The 25,374-nt window shown below is 33.0% G+C and overlaps 2 protein-coding genes and 1 long non-coding RNA gene across 3 annotated transcripts in view; all 3 read right to left on the bottom strand.

Annotated features, from left to right (window-relative positions):
- The window catches only part of LOC127859735 (uncharacterized), a 122,571-nt gene that overhangs the window by 81,766 nt on the left and 15,431 nt on the right, over positions 1 to 25,374 (bottom strand). The window contains exons 3-10 of the mRNA XM_052397243.1: positions 19,208 to 19,297; positions 18,520 to 18,574; positions 17,445 to 17,634; positions 6,394 to 6,542; positions 5,283 to 5,347; positions 4,235 to 4,418; positions 2,645 to 2,753; positions 1,785 to 1,909 (exon numbers count right to left, since the gene is read on the bottom strand). Of these exons, the coding sequence (XP_052253203.1) occupies positions 1,785 to 1,909; positions 2,645 to 2,753; positions 4,235 to 4,418; positions 5,283 to 5,347; positions 6,394 to 6,542; positions 17,445 to 17,634; positions 18,520 to 18,574; positions 19,208 to 19,297 (967 nt within the window). The remainder of the gene's footprint in view (positions 1 to 1,784; positions 1,910 to 2,644; positions 2,754 to 4,234; positions 4,419 to 5,282; positions 5,348 to 6,393; positions 6,543 to 17,444; positions 17,635 to 18,519; positions 18,575 to 19,207; positions 19,298 to 25,374) is intronic.
- Positions 9,590 to 10,455, bottom strand: LOC127860677 (uncharacterized). Its single transcript, XM_052398914.1, has 2 exons — positions 10,222 to 10,455; positions 9,590 to 9,755 (listed from the first exon to the last, which is right to left on the bottom strand). The coding sequence occupies exons 1-2, from the start codon at positions 10,376 to 10,378 to the stop codon at positions 9,601 to 9,603; spliced, it is 312 nt and encodes a 103-aa protein (XP_052254874.1). The 5' UTR covers positions 10,379 to 10,455; the 3' UTR covers positions 9,590 to 9,600.
- Positions 10,739 to 16,043, bottom strand: LOC127860678 (uncharacterized). The gene is made up of 5 exons (XR_008039886.1): positions 15,898 to 16,043; positions 12,937 to 13,062; positions 12,402 to 12,576; positions 11,332 to 11,854; positions 10,739 to 10,920 (listed from the first exon to the last, which is right to left on the bottom strand). It is a non-coding gene; the product is annotated as an uncharacterized LOC127860678 (long non-coding RNA).

Below are 25,374 nucleotides of genomic sequence, written 5' to 3'. Positions count from 1 at the left end.
TTATCAATTCTTCTATTACATAGAATAATAGGAATTTCAAAATAGTGAACATCGTTTAGACTAAGGAACATATGACAGATCGCCATGCAGTTTACACTTTCATTGGTAACGATACAACAGATATAATGAAATATGTTGATCGGTAGGAAGTTTTTTTGTTTGTATGTTTGCAGTTTACAAATTTGATTAAACATAATTGAAAAAATCAAAAGCTGCCATTTTGTCAATTTTCATTGCATAATCTTAATTTTTTATTGAATATAAAACGATATGAAGATAGTGAGGCGTTCGTGGTGGTCAAACGTGATGCAGTTGTTACTTTCAATACATTTAAGAAGAACTAATGCTTAACACATTTCACTTACTGTTGAATTTCGAAAACGCGAATTGTTCAGAAATTGTCTGATTTGTAAAAGAAGTCCTTACAATTTACGTATTAATATAATTCATAACCCTATGTACTTTATCGCATAAGACGTAAGTCGACAGTTTGAAAATAAAACGTTTAATAGTTGATACTGAATGCCAACATAGTTTTAGGAAATTTAGTACTGTCCCGTACAAGTGCATTTGAGAGTACGTGTGAAGTACTGGTTATGTATTCCTGAAAACTGAAGTGAAAGTGCTGTGAACAATAATGTGCTTATTTATTTATAAATAACATGGATGATACAAAGAAATCTGGGTGATTTACGAAGAAAAACAAAAAGGTGGTTCGAATGACATGAGCTATTACAGTCAATACGCAGATATGAAGGTTAGACGCCCGAAAGTGTTATCGTTATTATACGTAATCGAATACAGTAGTGTTCATCTGCATATAATTGTTTTATTGAAAGCGATTGTATTTAAATTTAATTGATGAAATCAATTTAAAACAGTTTAACATAAATATGACAATGGGTAAAAACATTGTAATATAACTCCATTTGAAAGTTCATGTTGTTGATTGTAATACTAAACCTGCTACTGAATTTTTCTTAAAAGTAGTATGAACAATATTTTTGATTGATAGATTTGGTACAATCAATTAGGCAATAAGATTGAAACGTAAGTTATGTGTACTTAAAGCCGTTGTGAATGTAAAAACAAAAAAAAAGAAATGTTGATGTCTACGTATATTCCGTAATCTTAAGAGCCAAATACAATTTGAGATAGAAAGCTAATTCTCTGAAATCATTTCGCAAGTCAATTGTATCAAACAATAGCTAAGTGCAATAAGACAACGAAGCAAAGATGCGTTAAATTATGTGATTAAGATGAAAATTATCTTATATTTACATTTTTGTTTATGTATTATACAAGTACCTTACGCCTGCACAACAATCGACTGACGTTTTGCTTCATTGGGTTTTCAGCTAAATATGATTATAATTACTACATATACATGTACAGGGTATCCTTATATAAAACATATAACTTTTTTTTCCTGACAATAAGCCGCATTCAAAGGCATTTCACAAGTAACAGTCAATAGATAAATAAATTGTTAAAATAGTAATGTGTGTATTATGTGTGAGCAATCATGGATTCCCCTAATTTTTAATTATATTTTTAATTATAAGATATCTGTGTTGTTAGCAATGAAATTTAATATACATTTGTTTCATGATAAACTATTATTGTGAACGAGTTTTGCGCATTAGTTGCAGATTTGGGTGTTATGCACTTCACTGCAAACCGTTCGCATTCAAGATTCAAGAATCAGTATACATAAAATTCATCGGTAATATTTTAAATTTATCAGTTTAAAGGCGACTTTATATTGTACTGTAAAGACTTACCAATATAGCCCCGTTGAGTTGCTCCTTCATTTTGTTTTCATCGCCTGACAATACGACCTGCACCAATGTGTTCTTCTTATGCTCATGGTTCTCCAACCAAATCTTTAATTGACGATTCAAGACTTCTGAAACCACACAGTGTACACACGGTTTGTGTAATCTTTTGCAAATATAATGGCTTCATAAGAACATTATTTCTAGTAATTTCTACTTATTTGATACATTGGTTTATTAAGTGGTTCAGTATATAGCTACCTAAAACAAAGATATACGACTGGTGTACTTACAAGACAAATCTTGAATAAGCAATGTCACTGTTTACTCAATAAATTGATGGTTTTTTTTTCAAGATTAAGTGAAGAAAGAAATCAAAAACAAAACAAAAACGTAGGATGTCTAGTAATTTTTGAAATTTGCAAAAGCATTCGTAAGAAACAAAACATATCAATTACAAAGAACTTATATCAAGAAAACGATGCAACGACACAACACTTGTCGTGTTCAAGTCAATATAGCTGTTGTGTTGCGTACATTTCAGATTGGAAAAAAAACATGAGATTACTCAGCAATTGATCCGCGTCGACATTCTATTCCGACGACATAGGTAAAACAAAGTTTAAATTGGTCTTGCATTGAACACTTAATCTGCGATTCAATTGTGTATATATGTCGTACTGATTATGCTCTTTTAAAGTTCGGCATTAATTTCCGCTATTGTTTTTGAAGCGTTCCACAGTATAAGCAAAACAACACTTCGCAATGAATATATGAAAACCACACTAGAAAAAGAAGCGGCTGTTAACTTCGTTTACAATATGTGCAATACATAATTATTTTTTTTATTTTAACACCATGTATACCTGGAGATAATAAAGTTACATCTTCTGGATGGAAATGCAGTGTAGTCCCGCAGACATGAATCTGAAGGTTGGTTTCAACTTTCATCACTGTACCAATTTTACCGATTGTCTAAAAAAAAACAGTAAAAAACACCTTTTTTCTGGATATTATCTCAGGTATAAATACTTGTGTATCCATGCCGAAAATAAATTACTTATTGGCAATCATTTAATTTACAGAATGTTCAATGAGGACATTTCAATAAGACTCATTGTTTCGAAGTTAAGCCTTGGTTTTGCAAAGTATATGTTAAAGGGTAAAGGTATGCTCTTATTTCGCTGAAATGCATTGTCAAGGTGCTGATTGCTAGATTGTGTTCACCAGCGCAATACATGGGGTGAATGGCGGAATAAGATTATTTAAAGATGATCGAATTTAAGTGTAACGTGATTGTCGTTATTCGTACGGCATACAACACATACCATGATGTGTGTAAGAAAGTTCACAAAGTTATCACCCTGTCCCGAAACTCTTCGCCGCACTACCACAAACAGACACATATTTATGTCATAGACGATATGTCCTTGTATGTTTTATCTCTGTGACGTGATAAAATGGACCCGATGACATATTGGACAATAAATGCATGTTGCACTTATATTGACATTTAATGAAAAAAAAACAGAAAGCGCTATACATATCATAATTAATTACAGTCGGTCTTAGTTACCACAGTTGTACATACCAAGTTAATAGTGCCCTTACATATTGGGAAAACAGCTATAAAACAAATCAATCCAGCGTCCTCACATACCTTCCCCGAAAACAAGCTTCAAATATCATTTAAATACATAACGTACGTAAATAGAATGCTGATATTTTAAGTTTTCGTACGTAAATCGAAATGACTCGAAAGACTTGCCCTAAGTTTAAAATCGCAATCTAGTACATGTACAATTTTTAGCAAAGAATGGTGCACACCTTAACCTTACATTTCAGAAAAGTACACACATGTTGAAATGCATGTAACAGTCAGGTGCTTTTGTTAATGATATTAACATGATCATGATCAGAAGAATTAGACACCTACTGTTATGTAGCTTTTAAAAATAAACGCGGCTATTAAAACATACATGTACTCACAAGGAAAATAAACAAACATACTGAAAAATGAAATGATACTTTTTATTACTAATCAAATCAGTAAAAAGTCAGGAAAAGTCAATGGCCAAATTTCTGCTAAAGACTATTCCCAATTACATACTTCAGTTTTACAAGGGCATCGATCGTATAATACTGTTTCATTTCAGTTCATACATAAATAACCAGACTTGAGTTTCTGCACGTGAAATTAATAGTGGATTATAAATCAAACGGGTTTATACGTATACATAAAGGTGCGGAAAATGACATTTTGAAATTTTAGAGAAACTATTATAACAAGCAAAAATACCCTTGTACAGGACACATGACCAAGTGCCTAGAGCATGAATGACGTATGTTAGCTTTAATACATCTTTTGAAATAAAAAAAATTGGGATATTATAACACCGTTTTATAGTGCATTACAATAATTTGCTTGCCATTATTTTTTTGAAATATATACCCACCTGTTCAATGGTTATGCCTTTCAGGTTCTGCATCGTCTTTGGATCGCTGCTGATCTTTACAAGATCACCCTCTTTAAATGGCAATGAATCCTTCGTACAAATATCGTAAGTTTCCTCAGATGGCCATTCATTCTTACTAGTTGTCATGCAATATTTTGGCAGTACTGCCGGATTGAATGTCCATCTAAAATCCAAACGATATATATTTTACAATCATAGAACAGCGCAATATATTAGCGATCACTTTCAAATTTAAGTGGTAAAATCAAAGTGTAAGCTGAGAAAAAAATATAAATTGTGTGTTTTATTTTGAAACTATGTGGACGTTTGGCGTAATGTATCACAAAAAATTGACAAGTCTAGGTATGTTACACATCAAATAACGTTGTGGATAATACTAATACTTTGTTTAATCGTCCAATTTTGATCTTCAATAATTACACGTCATTATGCATGCACACCTTAAGCAATATTCAATGAACACATGGCGTAAACATGCCTTTTTCCAGCTGTGAAGTAAAATTAATTTAATAAAGCAGTATTTGAGCCCCAGCACGAACATGATAAAACACACTTCAGTAACGTCCCACAGTGTGGCGTCCACAAAACAAAGAGTACACTTACAATTCAATCAGCTGATTGTAATCTATATACAATTGCAGACAACATTCTAACTAAACATAGTGAACTAAAACCCCATTCCTATTAGACGCTAATAGAAATAAATGTTTTACAGCGCAAACACAATGCAATATTGCTTATGCAGAACACTGGTACAGTCAATAACAATGTGAGCTGAATCAGACTATCTTTAAGACTGAACTGTAGCTGAACATCTTTAAACGGTTCAAGTGGTGGCTGTTGTCGAGTGTGCTTATAATTCGGGTACAGGTTATATCCATTTTCGACAATTGTTCAGTGATAGAGAATTCTCAGCATGTGTTATGTTAAAAATGCATGTTTCAAAACACATTTCAAATATATATAAAACAACTGTCTATGAGTGATTTTGAAATTAATAAGGCAACGTTCTTATAAGTGTTAGTACCTTTTGCCACTGAAATCCACGAGATATAATGTCCCGTCGTCGTCAATTCCAAGCACATCTTCATTCTGAAATCGATTTGTTATTTAAAACTACCAAACTTATTAATATGCGTTAAAGGAGTTTTATTATATTTGAAATCATACTTGGTTGTTGTCTTCTTTTTTCATGAGAGAGTCAATATGCATACAAAATCAAATGTGAGAATATTTGTGACGCACGCCTTTTCTCAATGAGCATGAAAAATGATAATTTGAAAGTAATTCGATAGGCCATAAACTTCCACCTACTTACTCAATTTTAAAACATAATCTCCAAGTATATACTTTACAGTGTATTGGTATGTCAACATTAACATAAACGCTTCGCGTTCAATTTTACTCAATTAATGTAGTATCAACAAGGGGTAGTAGCATCGGGATAGTGTTATACCGATATGTCATAAACGCCTGTCCTCCCGCCTGTTCAACTATGTTTCAAATTAAAATAATATCACATGTTAAAGCTTTATATTTTTGAATATAACATACAGATAAGTGCCAATACTTTTAACTTCCAAAAATCTAATTTATGATGCTACAAAAACTCCATTTACTCGGAAGAAGCTCATTATAATATAGAAGTAAATATAAGCATTCCAGATATTACATAATTCATTGATATAGGAAAATAACTTAATATCATTAATATCGATTGGTCCTTTTAATTGCGAGGTCTTGGAGATGTTACGCAATATATTACTACATTTTGTTGTAAGATTTGTTCGCTGCAAAAGGTCATGTCTTGTACATATAAGTGTGTTAGTTATTCATCACACGTTTATTCCCCGACAGATACATAGGATGCCGAATAACATATACGGCGATGGGAACAGTGAGTATTTCAGTTTTATGTAAGGGAGCTTCATATTATATATGATATATTATCTATTTCGTATTCATTCGATTACGCGCATAGATCGTTATAATACGAATTAAAATAACATTAAATAAAGAAGAAATATACCTGGCATAAAGAGTTCAATTGTAAAAATCACATTGTTGTAACGTTTAACGTATCATCTTCGCATACCAAATATATGTGCTCACACAAAAACCCATACATAAATTCCTACCTCAAGAAATGTCAGATCTTCTAATTTTACAATTCCGATAGCCATACACGGGTCATTGTTGCCTCTAACGCTAGCGTTGAAACAACGTACGCATTCTCCAACTAATTTTGTGACGTCAGCGTTTGTACCACCCGTCACTAGGCAGGTTCCTGGCAACGAAAAAACCTGATACATGTTGTATGTATATATATATATATATATATATATATATATATATATATATCAAGATTTAAACGAAATATTGAAACAAGATAGCAGCAAACAACGGAACCCACATAAGCAGGGACTTAAAGGAGAACAGACATGGTTTAAGAAAGCTGAACAATTCCAATTTTACGGGAGATTATAATGTGTTAAAGCATTTCCACGTTATAGCGCGCTTAAAACCATCGCATTCAGCGAGTATACAGTCGATAATCATGCCGAATTTTCACACTTTGCGATCAAGTCGACATTTTTGTTCAAACCGGGAGTGACGTAGTCGTGAGACAACTTTCTTCCAATTCATAACAAAAGACTCGCTATCGGCGAGTGTCATTGTAAAGTTCGAAAAATAAAGACAAGTTTTCGTATTATACATACAGGACAGCGTTATTAAATGAATTTCATTATTGAATTATGCTTTAATCAAGACGGTTATAAATGACACTTATTGAACTGATCAATATAGATAACTAGGATCGTTGTACGAATGCACGTCAAAATTAACCATTAAACTTTTAACACTTCAATAACGTTGTTAATATGAATAATGTTTATTTGAAATCTATAATTCTTACGGAAATGGTTGCGTCATTTAAAACGGATTAATCAAGGTATTTCGTTTCGTCTCTTTTGCTATTATCCTGTCATGTTCAATTTGTTGAAACCTGATGTGGTCACACGATTTTTTATTCATGGTAAATTAAACTCGTTGTTGATGCCATTCACTTCAGAGAATTACCTCAGTTCTGCTATCTTTTTATTAATAATTTTTCTTCATAAGTAATCTTGTTTTGATTTCATATTTATATGACGGAATTTAATTGTTTCATACATAACACGAGTGTGGTGAATTTACATTTATATCATAACGTAGAAGGACCATGTCAAATTTAAACTTTCGATGTTATTGAAATGGATAACACAACACTTTATATGTAACACACAAATTTATAACATCATTTAGAATTTAAATTATCACTGACACAGCAACACAACAAAGTGTACCATAACACTCTTACCATAACAACAAGTTTTACCAACTGGACGGATTTACTACATAATATTTACCAGCACAATTTTGCAATACAACTTTATTCCGAGAGTCAACTCAAGTACCCGGAACAAAATCACTATTAAAACGTATTTTATTAAGCAATACTTAACAAAAAAACTAAATGGCCAAAACATGTTAGAATAAAGGTGGAGACATGCAATATATTATACTAACACTTTAACACACTATGGGGAATGCTTTGTTGAACAAATGTTTTAATAACAGTTATATTTCCATCAACTGGTAGTTATTATAAAAACATATTTATCAAATAATACATTCACATAATTTCACAATTTATCGAAGTTGCTGTGTTAATTTGAAGCAAAACATGATCAGTCCTCCAGCTAGATTTTGAAAAGATCAGGAAGGCTTATGTTAAAAAGCACTTAAGCATGCATGTTCATATTAGCCCTGTGGCATATTATATTTTAACTAAATATATATATACATAGCAGCTTCTTTCTGGAAGAAAGTGGCCTAATGAATGTGCGAAAAGTGTCGACCCAGATGAGCCTGTGCAGTTCGCACAAGCTAATCAGGGACGACACTTTCCGCCTAAACTGGATGTACAATAAGAAGACTTACTATTAACGAAACATACAATAAAGGCTGAACGTGTTGTTCCTGATAAGCGTGTGCGTACTGCACAGGCTAATTTTGGGGGATAATAAAACTAGTTTCCCAGTGAATTTATTGAAACTTCAAATACAATATCCAGTATAATAATATTATCAGATTATAAAAAGGGAATGTTCTGGGTCCAGCTGCATGGAAAATAGCATGGCAAGTTGGTTCCAATTTCTTAAACTAATTGAACCTAGAGCGGTGCAACTGCACTGCTTCAGTCTTTAAAATTTTCTTCGCAGAAGATGCCAAAAGTGAAGGAGAGAACAGAACGGGAGAAGCCTGTCTCGCAGTCCGGCTGCTCTTGTATTGTTCTTCCAATTGCAGCAATTCAACCATGAGCATGGTGACATAATCTGAAATATTTATCCACGATTGCTATTGTACTCATTCAAAACCAATCATATGCATTGTTACAAATAAGTACATTGAACAATACAGAAAATACACATACATTATAAAAAAACAATATTGAATAAGAGTCCAGCTGGCCATTTGCAATAACAAGGTTGTGGCATTATATGTATATTAGAATGCCAATTTTCTATTGTGCTTAGAAGGGCCATTAACATAATTGCAGGCTTCTTTAACAGGTTTCACGACATGGTGGCCCGCCTTTTACTTCGGATACGAAATTCTGTAGCGCTTTTCCCCGTTCTTTGTCTCCGCATGTTTTCTGTGCGCATTAGAAACTGAATGCAGGGCTGCCAGATGCAATCTGAATTTAAAAAAAATACTTTAAACCACAAATTAAGTCAACTTTTTTATGTAACAAGAACGAACTCAAAATTGTTTTCACAACTTATGCAAGTGTATTATGGAAATAATAAGTCCATCACACTTTTTATGGTAAAAAATGTTCTCAGGCAGTGTTTATTATTCAACTAGCATGTTAATTTTTGCTATAAACAAAGAGCATACTTTTGGTTGTAAGACTTTCCGCAACCAATGCAGAAAAGTCAAAATCCTGACCACAGAATAATCAACTTTAGTTCTCATTTAAATTTCTCAAATATTTATCAATCATGTAGGAATTAAACTAATTTTAGCTTTAAAGTTTAAAATGGGTCAATGAACAACACTTTGGTCATACATACACAGTGTTATCAACAACTCATGGTTTAATCATACCACCAAATCATTGTGTATTGATCCGTAGAAAAAGATAAATCCATGTTCATTTGTTTAATACTATTTAAAGTTTGAGTGTTTTGTGAAATGATGCATACTGAACCACTGATGACAAAAAAAGCATTTTTGCGCTAGCTTTTCTGTGGGTATAATATAAAATATCACAATTCATACCTCTGTTTCATAGCTGGTTATGAAAAGCTAACAAATTTTGGAGCAAATTGGCAGACCACCTTGTGTTGTGCCTCCAGCATCGAAGTCTGTTCAGCTGGTGACAGCTTTCGAATGTCAGAGCGAAGGCGCTTGTTTCCGATGACCAGCAGTAATTCCTTATGCGCCTTTGAGTCTAAAGACAAATAATAACCTAACTTTCATGGCAACAAATGTAATAGAACATATACAATCCAATACATGTAATTGAAATAATTATGAAATAAAACAACAGTACCTTTTCTGAACACGTATGCCCCTCTCTAGAAGCCCAACATAATTTTTCAAATGTAAAATTTGGTAAGATCATTAGAAAAAATGTTGGACACAAGTTCAAAGATTACTTTTGAGGCCTTTGTAGATAACTTGAGAGGAATAACTCATAAATTCCTTAAGCAATTTGTTAATCAATATTTTAAAGCAGATATTAGATACAAAAAACTTAACAATTATTGGCTTAAGGTTCAAAATTTAATATAGTCCAAATATTTGAAAATTAAAAATTTCACACATATAAAAATACACATTTCATTATTCAATGAGATTAATTGACTGGCACTGGAAAAGACTACATATATTTAGCACATAATATTTCACCATACCTTTCTTTATCCAGATCCTCTGTATTGGACCATGGAGGCACTTTGGAAACAAGTCCCCGTGACCTTCGTGTATGTCGCAAACATGGTTTCCGATTGACAGCCATTTCTGGACAACCATGTCACCATTGCCAGCACTTAAAGCAGCACAGTAATACATGCGATTCGCAATCGACTGAGTTCACTGTCCAACTATTTCACAAGTTTTTTTCTTTCCAAGTCAAATCAGCTTATTTTTTATCCCTTAATAAATCAAAATAAAAGGGTTATACAAATTATCAGGCAAAATGTTTTAACACGCGTGTTGATACTACTGATGTATTTGTTTGTTAATATAGTATGGATATTTTTTTTCATCTTCATCAGTAGTTCAGTCATTCCATGGTGGACTTTTACCATTGTAACCCTTTTCTTGGTAACTGGTGTACCAGAAAGAACTGTATAAATAATAGATTATCTTTAAATATTAAGGATTATTTGCAACAAACATGAAAAATCCATCAATTAGAAAGTACCTTTAGCCATGTGCCAGGCATCAAACCAATGGCGAATCTGGCCCATCTCTTCTCTCATGACCTTTCTAACTTGGACATGCCGGTCAGTAACCAGGTCTGATATCTGTAGCTCGTTTGCAAACAGGTTTGAGGATGTCCTCTTGAGGCCCTCCAGCTCCATGGCATTACTGTTCTTCACTTCATTAATCTGAAATTTAACAATCGTACATGCTATATTACTATATGGAACAACATTCACAAGAATATGAATGTTATACAGTGTTCATTCATTAATATTGTTGTATATAAATATCAGAAAGAGACTAAAATAATAGCAATTATGTCCATAAAATCATCAGGTGGCAAATCATAATGGTTTACGGGTATCTCATTGCATAATCACTACAAATCATAACCAGTATAACTTTTATATTTATGACAACATTCCTTTGTAAACCGAGTCCTGCTGTTAAAAGTACTATGTGGATTTGAGATTTTAATGGCAGGGTTGCAATAAAATAAAACATTGGATTTTGTTGATCTATTACAGGTAGTTTCAATTATTGGTCAATAATATTTATTTAATGGCATGTCTATGCTCTTAAAATTAGTAACATACCTGAACATGCTGTATTTCAAGGACGTGTCCAGTCTTAATGTCCATCAATGTGTACGATCAGTACTTGCCTGAATGACCTGGGGGAAAAAAAGCGGGCATCACCTCCTAGCCTCAGCGAACGTCCCTCACACATCTTGAAGATTTTTTGCTGAGATCTTTTCCAAACATTATCAACTGCTGGTAGAATATAGGACGATTGAATTCGTGTAAACGTTCTATATGAAATACAGGGAACTTTAAGAAAGTCTAAGCAGTTCAAAAATTATCTTATCAAAACACCACTAACAAAATAGACCCAGCAGCAAGCAAGTTTATCATTGGTGTGCCGCTGACAGTTGGAGCACTTTCTCAGTCCTTAGTATGGCCGGTTGCACACAAAGTATTAATCTTGAGCTGGCCGCCACGCACCGACTTGCGAGTAATAGTGCACTTACTTCCGCAAACAGTGCACACTAGAAGGAATGGCAGAAGACAGCTCTCGTACACAATGTTTGGTCTGTCAGATGGTTCAGGATTGTTGACCCTGAAAAGAGATTATGATGAACAACATTTACCTTGCGATATACATGTAAAGTAACCGAACAATTATTACAAAAACAAGTTAAAATGCATGCATTTCTTACAAACATGAGTATGGAAAATCCATGGACAATTTAAAATAGGCACATGTATACAAGTTTTCAAATCAAATAACATATAACTTTAAATACCAAAGCACTCATCAAAACATTATACATTGACATAATTTATTAACTAATGCTTAGAAACTAAGTTATCAGGTCTTTATTCTAAGAATAGATTTAAATCATTCATCATGTTAATACAGCTATGAATTGTAATTAGTTGACAATTTTTCAACATAATTTCAGTTTAACTTTGATAAAAGATGTTATATATTAAAATGTTTCCAATTGAGTATGTTAGCTATGCACAACACACATGCATATGTACAGATGAAGGTAGCAAATATTCTGTATAAAGTAGACCGAGTACAAAGCAGTCATGAATATCAACTGTTTGTATCAATAAAAACATAACAATACTACAAGAAAGTTTTTTTTAATACATACCAAACCTCCTCTTCTTCCTCATCATCTGACATCAATTTCTCCTCAGAGTCATGATCAGGCTCCCAATCAGGATCCTCTTCTTTACAGTCAAAGTCCCCATTATCGCTTTGTTTCTCCGCTGAGGTTGAATGTTGATGTTAAAACTCTTATGCCCTGTTGGTCGAAACACAACCGACTAAAATTAAAACATAAGGGTTTTTTTACAGTGTATGCATACTTTTAATAGCATAAGTGATTGAAATTGGTCGTCTGCAAATCTGCATGCTTTCAACGAAAAGGGTAAATATAAACAAATTTCAAACATATGTATAGAAACAATATGATCAAAATGATGTAACATGCTAAGTGACAGAGATCAAATTGCATGTTTTTTAATGAAGTAAAAAATCCATGCTTAACATCCAAATCCCTCAGCATTCAATAAATACAAGCAACTGTTCATATATAAACATTAACTTTTTAACTACACATGTAAATTGTGATGGGAGATTTTGGAACAAGATTTTGTTTGGGTTTATTATTTAGTTTTTCTCACCTCTGTAGTCTGAGTAGCCTTTGAATTGGATGTTGCCATATCAGGTTTTGAAAGGCCTGCAGGTGCCTCTCCAAGTTGTGATTCTGCAGACAAATAACTTTCTGCCAAGTTCAGAACCTTATCTACCTGAATAATAATTAAAATTAATGTAAAACAAGTATCGTTGAAAACCTTACGTTCATGTTTAAGGTATATTGCTGGACTTTGAATGCTTATATTTGCATCAACATAAGTTGCTGAATGTTTTAACCATTTGATTGAACCTGTGACCTTGAGAAAATATATTATTAGCCTCGGTGACCTTGACCTTGACCCCAGTGACCTCAAACCTTATCAAAAGGTAGAAGTCCATGCAAGGTACCTACTTGTTAAATATGTAAGAGATTGGTAAAATATTGAAGGCGCCATGAGAAACTATAACAAAAGTGTGACGGAAATATCTATTATTAGCCTCGTTGACCTAGAACTTGACCCCAGTGACCTCAAACCTCATCAAAAGGTAGAGGTCCATGCAAGGTACCTACGTGCCAAATATGTAAGAGATCGGTAAAATTTTGAAGGCGCTATGATAAACTGTAACACAAATCTATTATTAGCCTCGGTGACCTTTCCCTTGACTCCAGTGACCTCAAAACTCCTCAAAAGGAAGAGGTCCATGCGATGTACCAACATGCCAAATATGTAAGAGATCGGTAAAATGTTGAAGGCGCTATGAGAAACTGTAACAAAAATCTATTATTAGCCTCGGTGACCTTGACCTTGATCCCAGGTGACCTCAAACCTCATAAAAAGGTAGAAGTTCGTGCAAGGTACCTTCATGCCGAATATGTAAGAGATCGGTATAATAATGAAGGCGCTATGAGAAACTGTAACAAAAGTGTGACGGAAGGAAGGAATGAAGGACAAACTGGCAACTATAATATATATATATATAATATTGATATGATTTTTCTACATTTAGATTTTTCATTACAAATAAAGTGGTCTGCACATTTTACTGTATTTATAAAACTGTGTTCAAGGAAGCATGGACAAGGTGTCATTTAAGGAGAAATTTTGGTCAATTGATCAAATTACCGATAAACAGTGTGATTTTTATGGTTGATGATCAAGTTTATATATGTAGGTGAAAACAATTTTACATTAATTATTGTGTTAAAGTTCAACTTCTAATTGTATAACTGCATATAAAACATCTGTGCAATAAAACCATTTTAGTAGATTTGATATTTAATTATAACTAGATGACCAGTAAGTGTGTTTTAAACCATATTAAAACAAAAAGGTACAGAACAAGAATACAATTAAATATTGTGTTCTAAATTAAAAAGTTTATACATTATATAAACATTTTAATTCATATCTAGTTTTAAATACCCTTATGCTTGTATAGTATGTTGTATTTTCTGTTTTTATGATTACTGAAGACTGATAGTCTCCTTGTTTTATTGCTGTCTATGCCATATTAAATTGATAACAGTAGATCACTGATAACATCACAGAAACAAAGAGGACAAACAATTTGATGACACCAACTTGATATATGGCAGCTGTTAGATGGTAATACACCAATTTCTGCCAACAGGGTGCAAAGTCCATGCTTTGTTGGCATGGTGATTTGCAAATGTATTGCCACTTTGGTGGCCTACTTACTTTGTACAGAAACCACAAAATTGAATCATCTAAATGACATGTTAAAGAAATACCTGTAAATGGCTTATTTAATTTTACACTCATCATAATACTGTCTTTAGATGACAGTAACATTCCTTTATTATCTACTTCTACAAGGTTTGTCAAAGAAACTTGTATAATAACTTTAACTTTGTATTCGAAATAGTAATTATATATGTTTTTCTTTTCATCCACTTGTGTACTTTATAAAGCAATAAACCTGTAGTACATAAGATAAGAGACGTAGATGTGTTATCGATGTCTCTGCTAAATTCTAATATGAAATCTCAAAATGTCTAAAGTCTTAAGAACCAAAATAAAATTATTACAGTGAAAACTGTTTCTAAGTCACGTATTGCATATTACAATGTTTGTGCTCAAAAATATATTGCACTACCATTAGCCTTAATAGGAATAATATACTAAAATCTATAACTGACAACTATAATTTCAAATTTGCTACTTAATTTATGAAATGTATTCCTATTTCTTAGCACATGCTTATACATGGAATATATCAACTGTGTGTTACTGAATTGCACATAGGTATTTAGTTCTGAGACATAAAAAGCTCCTATTCAGGGCTTTTTACCATTTTGGGAATATGAAATGTATCTGTGAAAATGGGAATTTTTACTTCATTTTTCTTTTAACTGGGAAAAGTATGTTCTTTTTGCTATACAGGTTTAATTATGAATCATACAACTAACATATACATATATAAGAAAATCCCAAACACAAATAAATCAGTAAAATGGCACCCTATATCTAGCCTAATCATCTCTGGTTCTAAACCATCAATTGGAAATCTTTTGGATTGGGTTAGGTCAACAAATATACTTTTTGCTGTTAGGAATATGACCCGGCCTGGTCAGAGATGGGGAATCACAGCAATAACAACAATAGAATCAGTAAAAGATGCCATTCTCAAATTTTTTACAATAAAAAGGTAAGCTACACATTATTAATGAAAGTTTTATTTTTGGTTAATAGTTATAAAATTATGCTTGTACAACAAAGGCCTTAAATTAACCCCTTCGGAAAAGAGTGAGACTTACATGTGTCGGGCTCAAACTCATGCCTGACAAAACACTGTCTTAGATCTTGCAGTACAGCGAAAGTCAGTTTTGCTACAGGCTGCCAGCCATTCTTTACAGAAAACGATTTTAAATCAATGCTAAGTATATCTTTTACATTTCCAGTGTTCGAGCTTTTTGAAAGAACATAAAACTTGTCTGATTAATTTAAAATGCATTTTGTATAATTACCTTAGTAATATGGTCTTACCGTTTTACGATTGCGCTTTGTAAAAGCACCGTATGTGTCCCGTTTCCGTTTGGGTGGTCCTAACTCGTCAGGCTTCAGGGCTTTCGGCTGTAATGCCTTGAAGTTGACCGTGTCAGGGAACAGAGTTGGCACTGCATCAGGAAGCAGCAAGAGTCTCAGCCCTATGCCCGCACTTACCATTACACTAGGAGGATGCACAAAACAATTGTCCTAAAAATGTGTAATGCATAACTTTGAATTTTTCGTAGGAGCAAAGTCCACAACCTTTCCGTCTATTAGCCTTCCTGAATTCACGACACGAATCCATTTACGCTTTATAGTATCGTCGTATGGAAAGCCGAAGAATCCTTTTGTCACCTTTTCGGGACGAGCGTTGCAGCTACACACTGCTTTATCGTACAAATAGGTAAATCCTAAATGTCACGTTACAAATCGAATGGAAATCAACACAGTTTAGATTGAAAATTGTTTTAATGCTAGTAATTGACAAACACAGTTCTTAATACCCTGACGTTTTTCGGGAAAAATTGCAAGCTTCAGTGCGTAAATAACAATAAAGGTCGTTCTGGGTCATCCGCAGTTGTCTCACGACTACGTCATCAGGGAAAATGGTGGCGAAAAATGCCGAATGCATTACGGAAATTACCGATCATAAAAATCATCGATTTTTAGCAGTATATTCATTTTTTTGTGTTTTTATTTCAATGTTATTATTATATTATATTCATTTATAAAGTGTGCTTTTTAAGTCTGAACATGTCCGTTCTCTTTAACCACTCCAGAGAAGCATACAAACATAGTGAAAGTTTCACGAAGACTTTACAGCATATTACATGCTTCACTACTAATAACACTGCGTATAAATCAGAGCTCTTACTGCCATCACATAACCAGTTGACATTGAGCGGTATGTAGTGTTAGCGCGTAAGCAGGACATAACATGTAAACTTACAATTCTAACTGGACGAATGAAGAAATTAAGCGTCCCATGGCCGAATCAAACTTAGTCCATTATAAAGGTCCAAGCTAGAGCGAGAACATACGAGATAGAGAGAGAGAGAAAGAGAGAGAGAGAGTGAGAGAGAGAGAGAGAGAGAGAGAGAGAGAGAGAAAGAGAGAGAGAGAGAGAGAGAGAGAGAGAGAGAGAGAGAGAGAGAGAAAACAGACATAGAGAGAGAGACAGAGAGAGAGAGAGAGAAAGATAGAGAGAGAGAGAGAGAGAGAGAGAGAGAGAGAGAGAGAGAGAGAGAAACAGACATAGAGAGAGAGACAGAGAGAGAGAGAGAGAAAGAGAGAGAGAGAGAGAGAGAGAGAGGAGAGAGAGAGAGAGAGAGAGAGAGAGAGAGAGAGAGAGAGAGAGTAATAAAGCAACATCGTGTTCTCGTAACAATTAAATATAATGCAACCAAAAACAAAACGAGCAAGATCAACTTCTCCGCGAGAAAAAATATGCTTTTACTATTTCGTTTACATTTTGCGTGATAATTTATTTTTTTTAAATGTCATGTGATTATAATATATTATTCTGCAATTATAAATGTTTATACCGGGCAGTAGTTTCGTGATGCCTTTTTTCAACGTTTCATAGTGCACATCGTTTAACACTGGGTCATCACCGTCAGTAATCGACAGCAGCAGGCGTTTCTTTTCAAGATGTGGGCAATTTTTCAGAACTTCTTGCGAAAGCGTTTTTAAAAGGTAACTCTTCCCAATGTCCGCATTATTGACCTTGATTAACTTTAAAACAAAGAAAACGAATTCTTATGTTCCATTGAATTTCATTAATGCTAGATATGAATTGTATAACACGAGTAAGATTATTCATAATATCTAGCTTGGCATATGTACTATTAACATAATGTATACATAAACGTGTATCTTATATCATTGTTTGTTCATTAAACAGCTGTAGTGCCTTAGTCAAAACTTAAGAAATGTTGGCAAACAAATTTAATACCTTTTAAACAAAAACACAATGATCGTCAGCCAAAACATTAATTTTGGTAAAGTGTGGAGGCACAATTTACAAAAAGCAGGTACGACACAAAGTAAATCAAACAGCATGTAAACTTGTCCACGTTTAACTGTCACGAACAGGCAGGGCAATTGTTCTATTAGCTCTTTCAAATGATGCATGTTTATCATCTAACACGTTTCGTCACATTTGCTTAAATACATCAATACATGTGGATGTGATATATATTGGATCCTTGACTTTTGATACAGCCATTTCCCACAAGAGCCATATGTTACACATTACCTCTAAACAAGCGTAACACTATTTCACAGTGAATGTTTGATGCTATGATTAATTAAAAAAAACGCTAAGTATGCAATCATTATACGTTAGGTCTATACTATAAGTTAAACCTTTCACTTATGGCCCCAAGACTTGCGCCAGAAACTCCATCGCAATCTGTTATTCACTTATGGGTAGTTATTTGAAAATTCATATATGCGGAATACGGGTATGGTCCATAAAAAGTTATTATGATGTTTCGTTTCATTACCACGAGATTTGACCTTTCATGTTTACATACACCTCGGAGCTACGGTTTTGTAACTTTTGAACGACATAGCCGTGCAATCGACTATCTGTCTGACATGGTTAATAAAACATACCTTCGCTAGACCGTCGTCAGTTTTTCCATAAACGAATGGTTTCTTATAAAATGCGCTGCAAATAAAACCATATGCATTGTTCGTTTCTGTACATAAGTAAGCTCGATCAGAATGGAATTACATTGTCTTGAGACATTCGTTTTTATTATCGTGTGTTTGAGTAAAGTATATCATATATTTCGAAGAGCCCTATTTCATAATTTAAACTCAGCGAAAAGTATGTTTGCAAAGTGTTTAACGCGGTGTTTCAAATACTTAACTTAAAGATCATATAATAAAAACATTTGGATCTACGCATAATGTATCAAGTTGTACAGCATAAGTAGAAATCACAACTGATGAGGTTTTAGACGCATCTGTTTATTATCACTTCGTAATCTGCATAATGTTTTAACAAATCTATATTTGTAAAATATAACAGAGAAAAAAAATGTTATTCAACAATAACTATGTTTAATGTTTCAAATTGCAAACCAATAAAAGGTCGAGTAAAAAGTCGATACCATATAAACACATATACATACCGAATTATTATACAGGAGAGTGATCATTTTTTTAGTTCCAATGCTATTACGGAATTTTGAGACTGTCAACAACGACTGGGGGAAACACGATCAAAATTGGTTTAATAACAACTTGTTAAATTGGTCCACTGCTTGAACATTATAACGAAAAATACTACTGTTACCCTGAAGTCAAAGTCGCAGTTGTTGATGTGGTTTTGGAAGGCGGTGTAAGCGATTGCGATGATTGTGAATTCCTTTTTTCTGACTTTGATCTGGAATAAAATATTATACGTTTCACACATAATGTTACCAATTTTCCACAATAATATTATAAACACGTGGCCATTGTTTTAAACAGTATGATCAAACACGGAATGTCAACATAAACTCAACTCGCATGCGTTTGATTGTAGAAGAAGTCAAAATAACACATACACGTTTCAAATCATAATATTATTGTATTTCAAACAATGCGAATACAGCGGAAACAGGCTATATATTTTTTTTAAGATGTTACATGTACAATGTTAAAACGTCTGGTTTGTTGTTGTATGGAGAACTGAATTTGAAGTCATTGTTAACAACAAAATTATGTTAAAAAGACAAGCGAGTTATGGTCTGTTCTACATGTTTAAGATGATTTTCAACGTGTTTTCTCGGATCGCTGATTAATGCTCTCTTATTACGAGACTTTCGTAATCTATGTTATCCGATCACGAGTAACCATATTTAACTTAAGATTGGCCAAATCAGGATTAATAACATGTATTTAAAAAAGTGTGATCATATAACAAACCATACTGAAATAAGTAACACTTATTTTAATCGTTAATTGGAATTGCAGAGTAAATGACGCAACTAGCAATCTCTAAAGTTTAAGTGAAGATAATTATTTTATTTTACGTATATTTTAAGCCTGTTTCAACATGGCAAAACGTTCAACATATTTCTAGAAGCAACAAGGTATGGTATGAGAAAGCCATGTAGTATTGAAAAAAATTATTAGAAATCCCTATAGGATTAAACAACTTACTTAAAAGCCGGATCTCACTTGCGTGATTTTTCGGTGGTAAAATGTCAACCTTCATTAAATAGTGGGCTGGGTTTATCCGCCAGTGATATGTTGATAACATTAGCATGTTTATAAACAAAAACACGTGCTTGAGCAGACAGAAATTTGGTGTAGTGTTGAATCTGTATTTACATGTAAACTTGATTTGAGTCATCCGCTAGCTATTGGCTGAGAGAAGTTCTTAACCTTTCAAATGGGCGGTGCTTAGCATTTACAGGGAAATTTGAATTTCAAGCAGACAACAAAACCCTTTTTCCTGTAAGTCAATAACTATATAACTTACAACCACCAAATTACACATACATATTGTTTGTATACTAAAGTATATGTATGGCGAATTTCATCGGAAAATATAAAATACAAACTTAAATATTTTGAAAATTATCTTGTTTGTTTTCTGCTGTTTACACACCAGTGTACAACTGAAAAGTAGACATTGTGTGAGTTTGTGTCCATTTTATACTGCTTCTCTGGTGTTTAATATCTCGGAGTTTACATGTTGTTCGCTATATATGTCGCGAGTTTTAGTAATAGAATACGGCTGAATAAAGGAATATTATCCAAACTTACATGTCTAAGTATGATTAACATTAAGGCGAAGGAAAGAGCTCTTACAGAAATAGACGTTTAGGTAGCCTTCATGATTAACCTGGTTATCTTTGAGTTCATTTTGTAATTCGATATGAGCAAAATTTCATTTTGATATTTAAGGTTGGTTGTATGTAATTGTGGGACGGTCCTAAGGAGTTGTGTGTTTAACAATTATAATAAACTGTTGCCTTACTTGGGAATCTAGTTAAACCAAACAATTTCATCCCAAACATAAACTCCTAAATGGTATAAGTAACTTGTGGTAGTTTCAAACGACTTCAAAACCCAAATACGTATGCCTCAGCCAATACAACAGTTGTTGAATTTGGACAAAATCTGGAGCAGTCTGTAATGAAACGTTTATAAAACGTGTATAAGATGCACATAGCTTGGTGCGGAACTCTTAAAAATATGTGTGACATGTCTTGTACATATATTGTATGTCAAATGTATATGCGGAACAGCTTGATACTGGTTATTGAGATATTAAAAAAAAACACAATAAAAGTTTTGTGTTCTTTAATAACAACATCAACTGTCTTGGTGAGGTGCATTCCGAGTGTTGGATTACCCTTACAACTTACTTTTTAGATCAAGTAAACATCCGTTAATGTCACCAACTACACATACGCGTATAATGCATTTCGCGAGGCTATATGATTTACCATACCCAAACGTGAACTAAATAAATCAAAAGAGCGACAGCCTTTAAGAAATAATATACAATAACAAAAGTCATTGACAAAAGCGCATATGCGTCCTCCTCCCATCTCTTCAGTTCCCGATTTGCAGCAAAGCCTGTGACCTCGTCTTAAATTGATTTTTAAATGGTATGACTTTACGGATTGTAAAAGTAAATACACAGGTTATCAAATCAAATTCCATTATCTACTGAAATATACCTTATATTATACATACACTAGTCCTTCTTTAGTAGCAAGCATGATAGTAATAATTTAACATAAATAGACTACCCATTAATTAAAATTAGACCAGCAAGGAGAAATCGCATTTTTTTACAATTTGGTTCTGACTTATGGCAAGGAACCAACTTACACTTAGTAAGTCACAGAACAAATGCGCAAGACAAGACAGACATATGCATTACACAAATTGGATTTTTGATCAGAATTATTACATGAGCAAAGAACATAAGTATAATGCACATTCCAATAACATCGACTTTAATATATAGGTACAAAAGCAATACAAACAAAAACATTACAACTTTATTACTATTTAACTACTCTATGGTTCATATCGTCTTTATTTTAAACTATAGATACATAGATAATGTATTGCCGCTGACTTTTTATATCATGTGATATCAGACGAGGCTGATATGGTGAAGGAAAGAAGAGTCTTTTTGTGAAAAAATTATTTGCAGATTCGACCAAATTGAGAAAAAAATAAGTCACGCACTGTAAAAATTTGTGCAAAAAAGAGCCAACGTTCAAACAATTAGTCCCTTACTGTTCAAAATTGTGAAGAATTAGTCGCAAAATGTTCAAATTTGCTATGAAATGAGTCACGCACGTTTCAGAATTGTGAAACAATGATTCGTGCACTTTTTAAAATTGTGAAAAAATCTGTCGCTTTTTTTAATTGCGAATATTTGAGTAGCGAACTGCTCAAATTTGTGAAAAACGACCCTTCTCTATATAAGGAAAAAAGCCAAGTCTATAATAAAAATGTTTTAAGTTAAAACAAAAATTAAAAAAAATTATATGAAGTTGTGAATTGCCAGTTTATACATTTATCATTTTCGTACTAACAGCGTTGTTTCTAAGTTACAGTTGTAAATGTAAATGTTATATACATGCAAGCTTGCAATATAAATGCGAAATAAATAATGCATGTATGTGTACCTGTAGCTATTGCTAATTATGTCTTAACCGTAAACTAACTGCAATAACCACATTGTTTTGATTATTTATATTCTGATTTAAAGGGTGTTGCAGCAGTTTTGCAGATTTTTGTCCATGAAATAAATTATGTTCAAAATTTGTATTCAGGTACTACAAACAAATACTATATGAAAAATGAAATGAAAATATAAGGTCACCGGCCTTGTGTTGATTTTATTCACCATTACATGTATATAACATGTACTTTTTCATTTAAACTGGAAAACATCTTATTTAGTCGAACCAATTAATAACCTATGCAATAGGTAACATGAAGGTATTATATAAGCTGATACACATAATATACCTTTTAATTAAACTACACCATCTAAACAAAAATGGAGAACAGAACTTATATTTTAAGAAATTAAATTTTTATAGTTTTTATGTTACCCACAATTTTATTTATTTTTTTATTTTTTTAAACACAAACATTGAATTATAAAAAGTTCTGTCTAATAGAATTCTGCGAAACTTTTCAAATATGTTCATATGCGTGTTGAATTCATAAAACAAAAAAAGGGGGGATCACCGCACTTTTAACAAAGAGTTTTCTTTTAAACCATCTCTAACGTCTGTGTCAAATTTCATACAATACAGCAATTAGGCTAAACCCAAGCACCGGTATATAGATTGCTAGATATATGCATAAACTTTTGAAATTGTTAACAATCTTAACAGGGATCACAACAGCTTACCAAAATACAAAACAATAATACAATATTTAATCATTAACATAAGAATATGCATAATCAAACGACTCAAGGATACACTATTTGGTCACAACACTATTGATTGAGTCAAAATTTAAAAAGATCAATACTTTGAAGAAATTGCAAAAAAATAGCCTTGTAAAATACCTAACAAATATATAGTATTTTGATTGTGTTTGTAATAGCTTAAAAAACAAATACGAACATTATTCCAGATGTAAATTAAGCATCATTACTTCAAATGATTGTCAATGTATTTAAACACAACAGTAAATGATACATTATGATTATTAATGCTATCACTAAAAATGAGAAAATATAGCAAATTAATCAGACTTTAGACTGCAAAAAGGAAATTTAAATGTACTACAGGTAATATTCATGACCCTAAATTTATTTCAAAAGAATTACATGAATAGTTTCAATACAAACAAAGATCAACTTCCAGACAATAAAGTATTAAGCCTTCAGAACGTAATATTTTTTTATCCCTCTGGACGTCAAACAGTATTTTAATTCTTTAAGTGTGTGTGTTACTCCTGGTTATCCCCAAAGAGTTATTTCAGAAAGGATAAGTTTAAGTCCACTTTCTCCGCCTTGTTTAGCTGCTTATTAACGGTGTGCGCAACACAAAACACTGTTGGCAATTGTGTCCACACTTCATTTTGGAACCATGTTATTTATTTTGAGTTCATTGCGTGTTTAAAGATGTGTTGTACACTTTAACATTGATAATGCATTTATAAATTGTTGACTGAACAGTACAGCCGTGCTCTGAATATTGATGGTCTGTAACACCAACAGTTGTACATACCTTCTGCAAGCTTTGCACATCACCCAAAGCATTGTGCGCAGAATACTGTTCTTTGAGAAGATAACTCTAAGGTACACTTGGGAATAGTTTTCAAGACCTTTGTGTGTTGCCTTAAATAAAGATAGAGTGCAGCCATCATGTCGATGCCGTTTGCTAGTGTATGTTTTATTAATTGTCCCACAGGTCCTGTACATGGCATATAGAGCTGACCCAAACCCACATCGATCTTAACGTATTGTATTAGTCCAGTTTAGTTTGGAGTCACACTTGCAACATTTATTTAACTGATCAACACTATAAGAAAGCTCTACGTTTCTTCTTCCCGATGGTACGGGTGTTTCAGCAGAAGACTCAATTATAAGTGTCTCTGACACTGGTTCAATGTCTTTCTGGATATTACTTATTGTATCCGAAACAATCGTATCTAAAACTGTGTCCTTATGTTGGACCTCATCCGTTGTTGGTATACTATAGATCTGTCAGCCAGGTCTACAGACAATCGTATGACACAACTCCTCGTTTAAAACGTTTTTGCGCTACAAATGTGTAATTTCTGTGTGGCATCATGAAAATGTCACTTAAAATGTACGCAAGAAAATGCATATGGTTTAAAATCCGATATCCTAATATGTATCAAGTACAAACAAACATCGGGTTGTGATAAAAGCGATGCGGTGTTGCTAAAGAGTTATCCTTGGTTTAATAAACTGCCGCAACACCCCTTTAACAAAACACAAATAATTTTCAACATAATTTTGCATTTTGAGGTTAATTAATTATTTGGGAGAAACTTATCAGTAAATGATAAGTTATCGTATATTAACTAAATTTCTAGTCATTTTATATAAAATAATTTTATTAACAAAAACGCTGTTCAAAAAACAAATTCAAATGTGTCGGTTTGAGTTATTTACCATTCAAAAACTATCAAACAGCACATGAGCGTAGAATGCCTGCCTTCAATTTTAAGTTTCGTTATTATCAGACAGAAATCCATTTTTTGTCATTTAACCCAACCTTTTAAGACAACATTTACATAATAACTTCCAGGATAATTTTGTAAAATTGTGTATTCTCCATAAAGTCTTCCATTTGACCTAACACATTGATCCCTTGATTTAAAATTAACGGTCGTTAATTATTTTTTCAGGTCAGGGGACAGTTCTTATTTGTATGATCCAGTGTATTCTCGCGAAGTCATGTCAAAGATATTGTTATGTAACAAACAAGTAGCACATGTATGTTTGGAATG

The sequence above is a fragment of the Dreissena polymorpha genome, chromosome 15 (genome assembly GCF_020536995.1).
Source record: "Dreissena polymorpha isolate Duluth1 chromosome 15, UMN_Dpol_1.0, whole genome shotgun sequence".
Taxonomy (NCBI): domain Eukaryota; kingdom Metazoa; phylum Mollusca; class Bivalvia; order Myida; family Dreissenidae; genus Dreissena; species Dreissena polymorpha.
Note: the sequence above shows the minus strand (reverse complement) of the source record. Positions and strands in the feature narration are given on the sequence as shown.

What these genes read in the sequence shown, in the direction of transcription:
- LOC127860677 (XM_052398914.1), bottom strand. Translation starts at nt 10,378, where the DNA reads ATGTATTACTGTGCTGCTTTAAGTGCTGGCAATGGTGACATGGTTGTC. An exon ending in GAGGATCTGGATAAAGAAAG is followed by an intron (nt 9,756 to 10,221) that starts GTATGGTGAAAT and finishes ATTTGTCTTTAG; the next exon opens with ACTCAAAGGCGCATAAGGAA.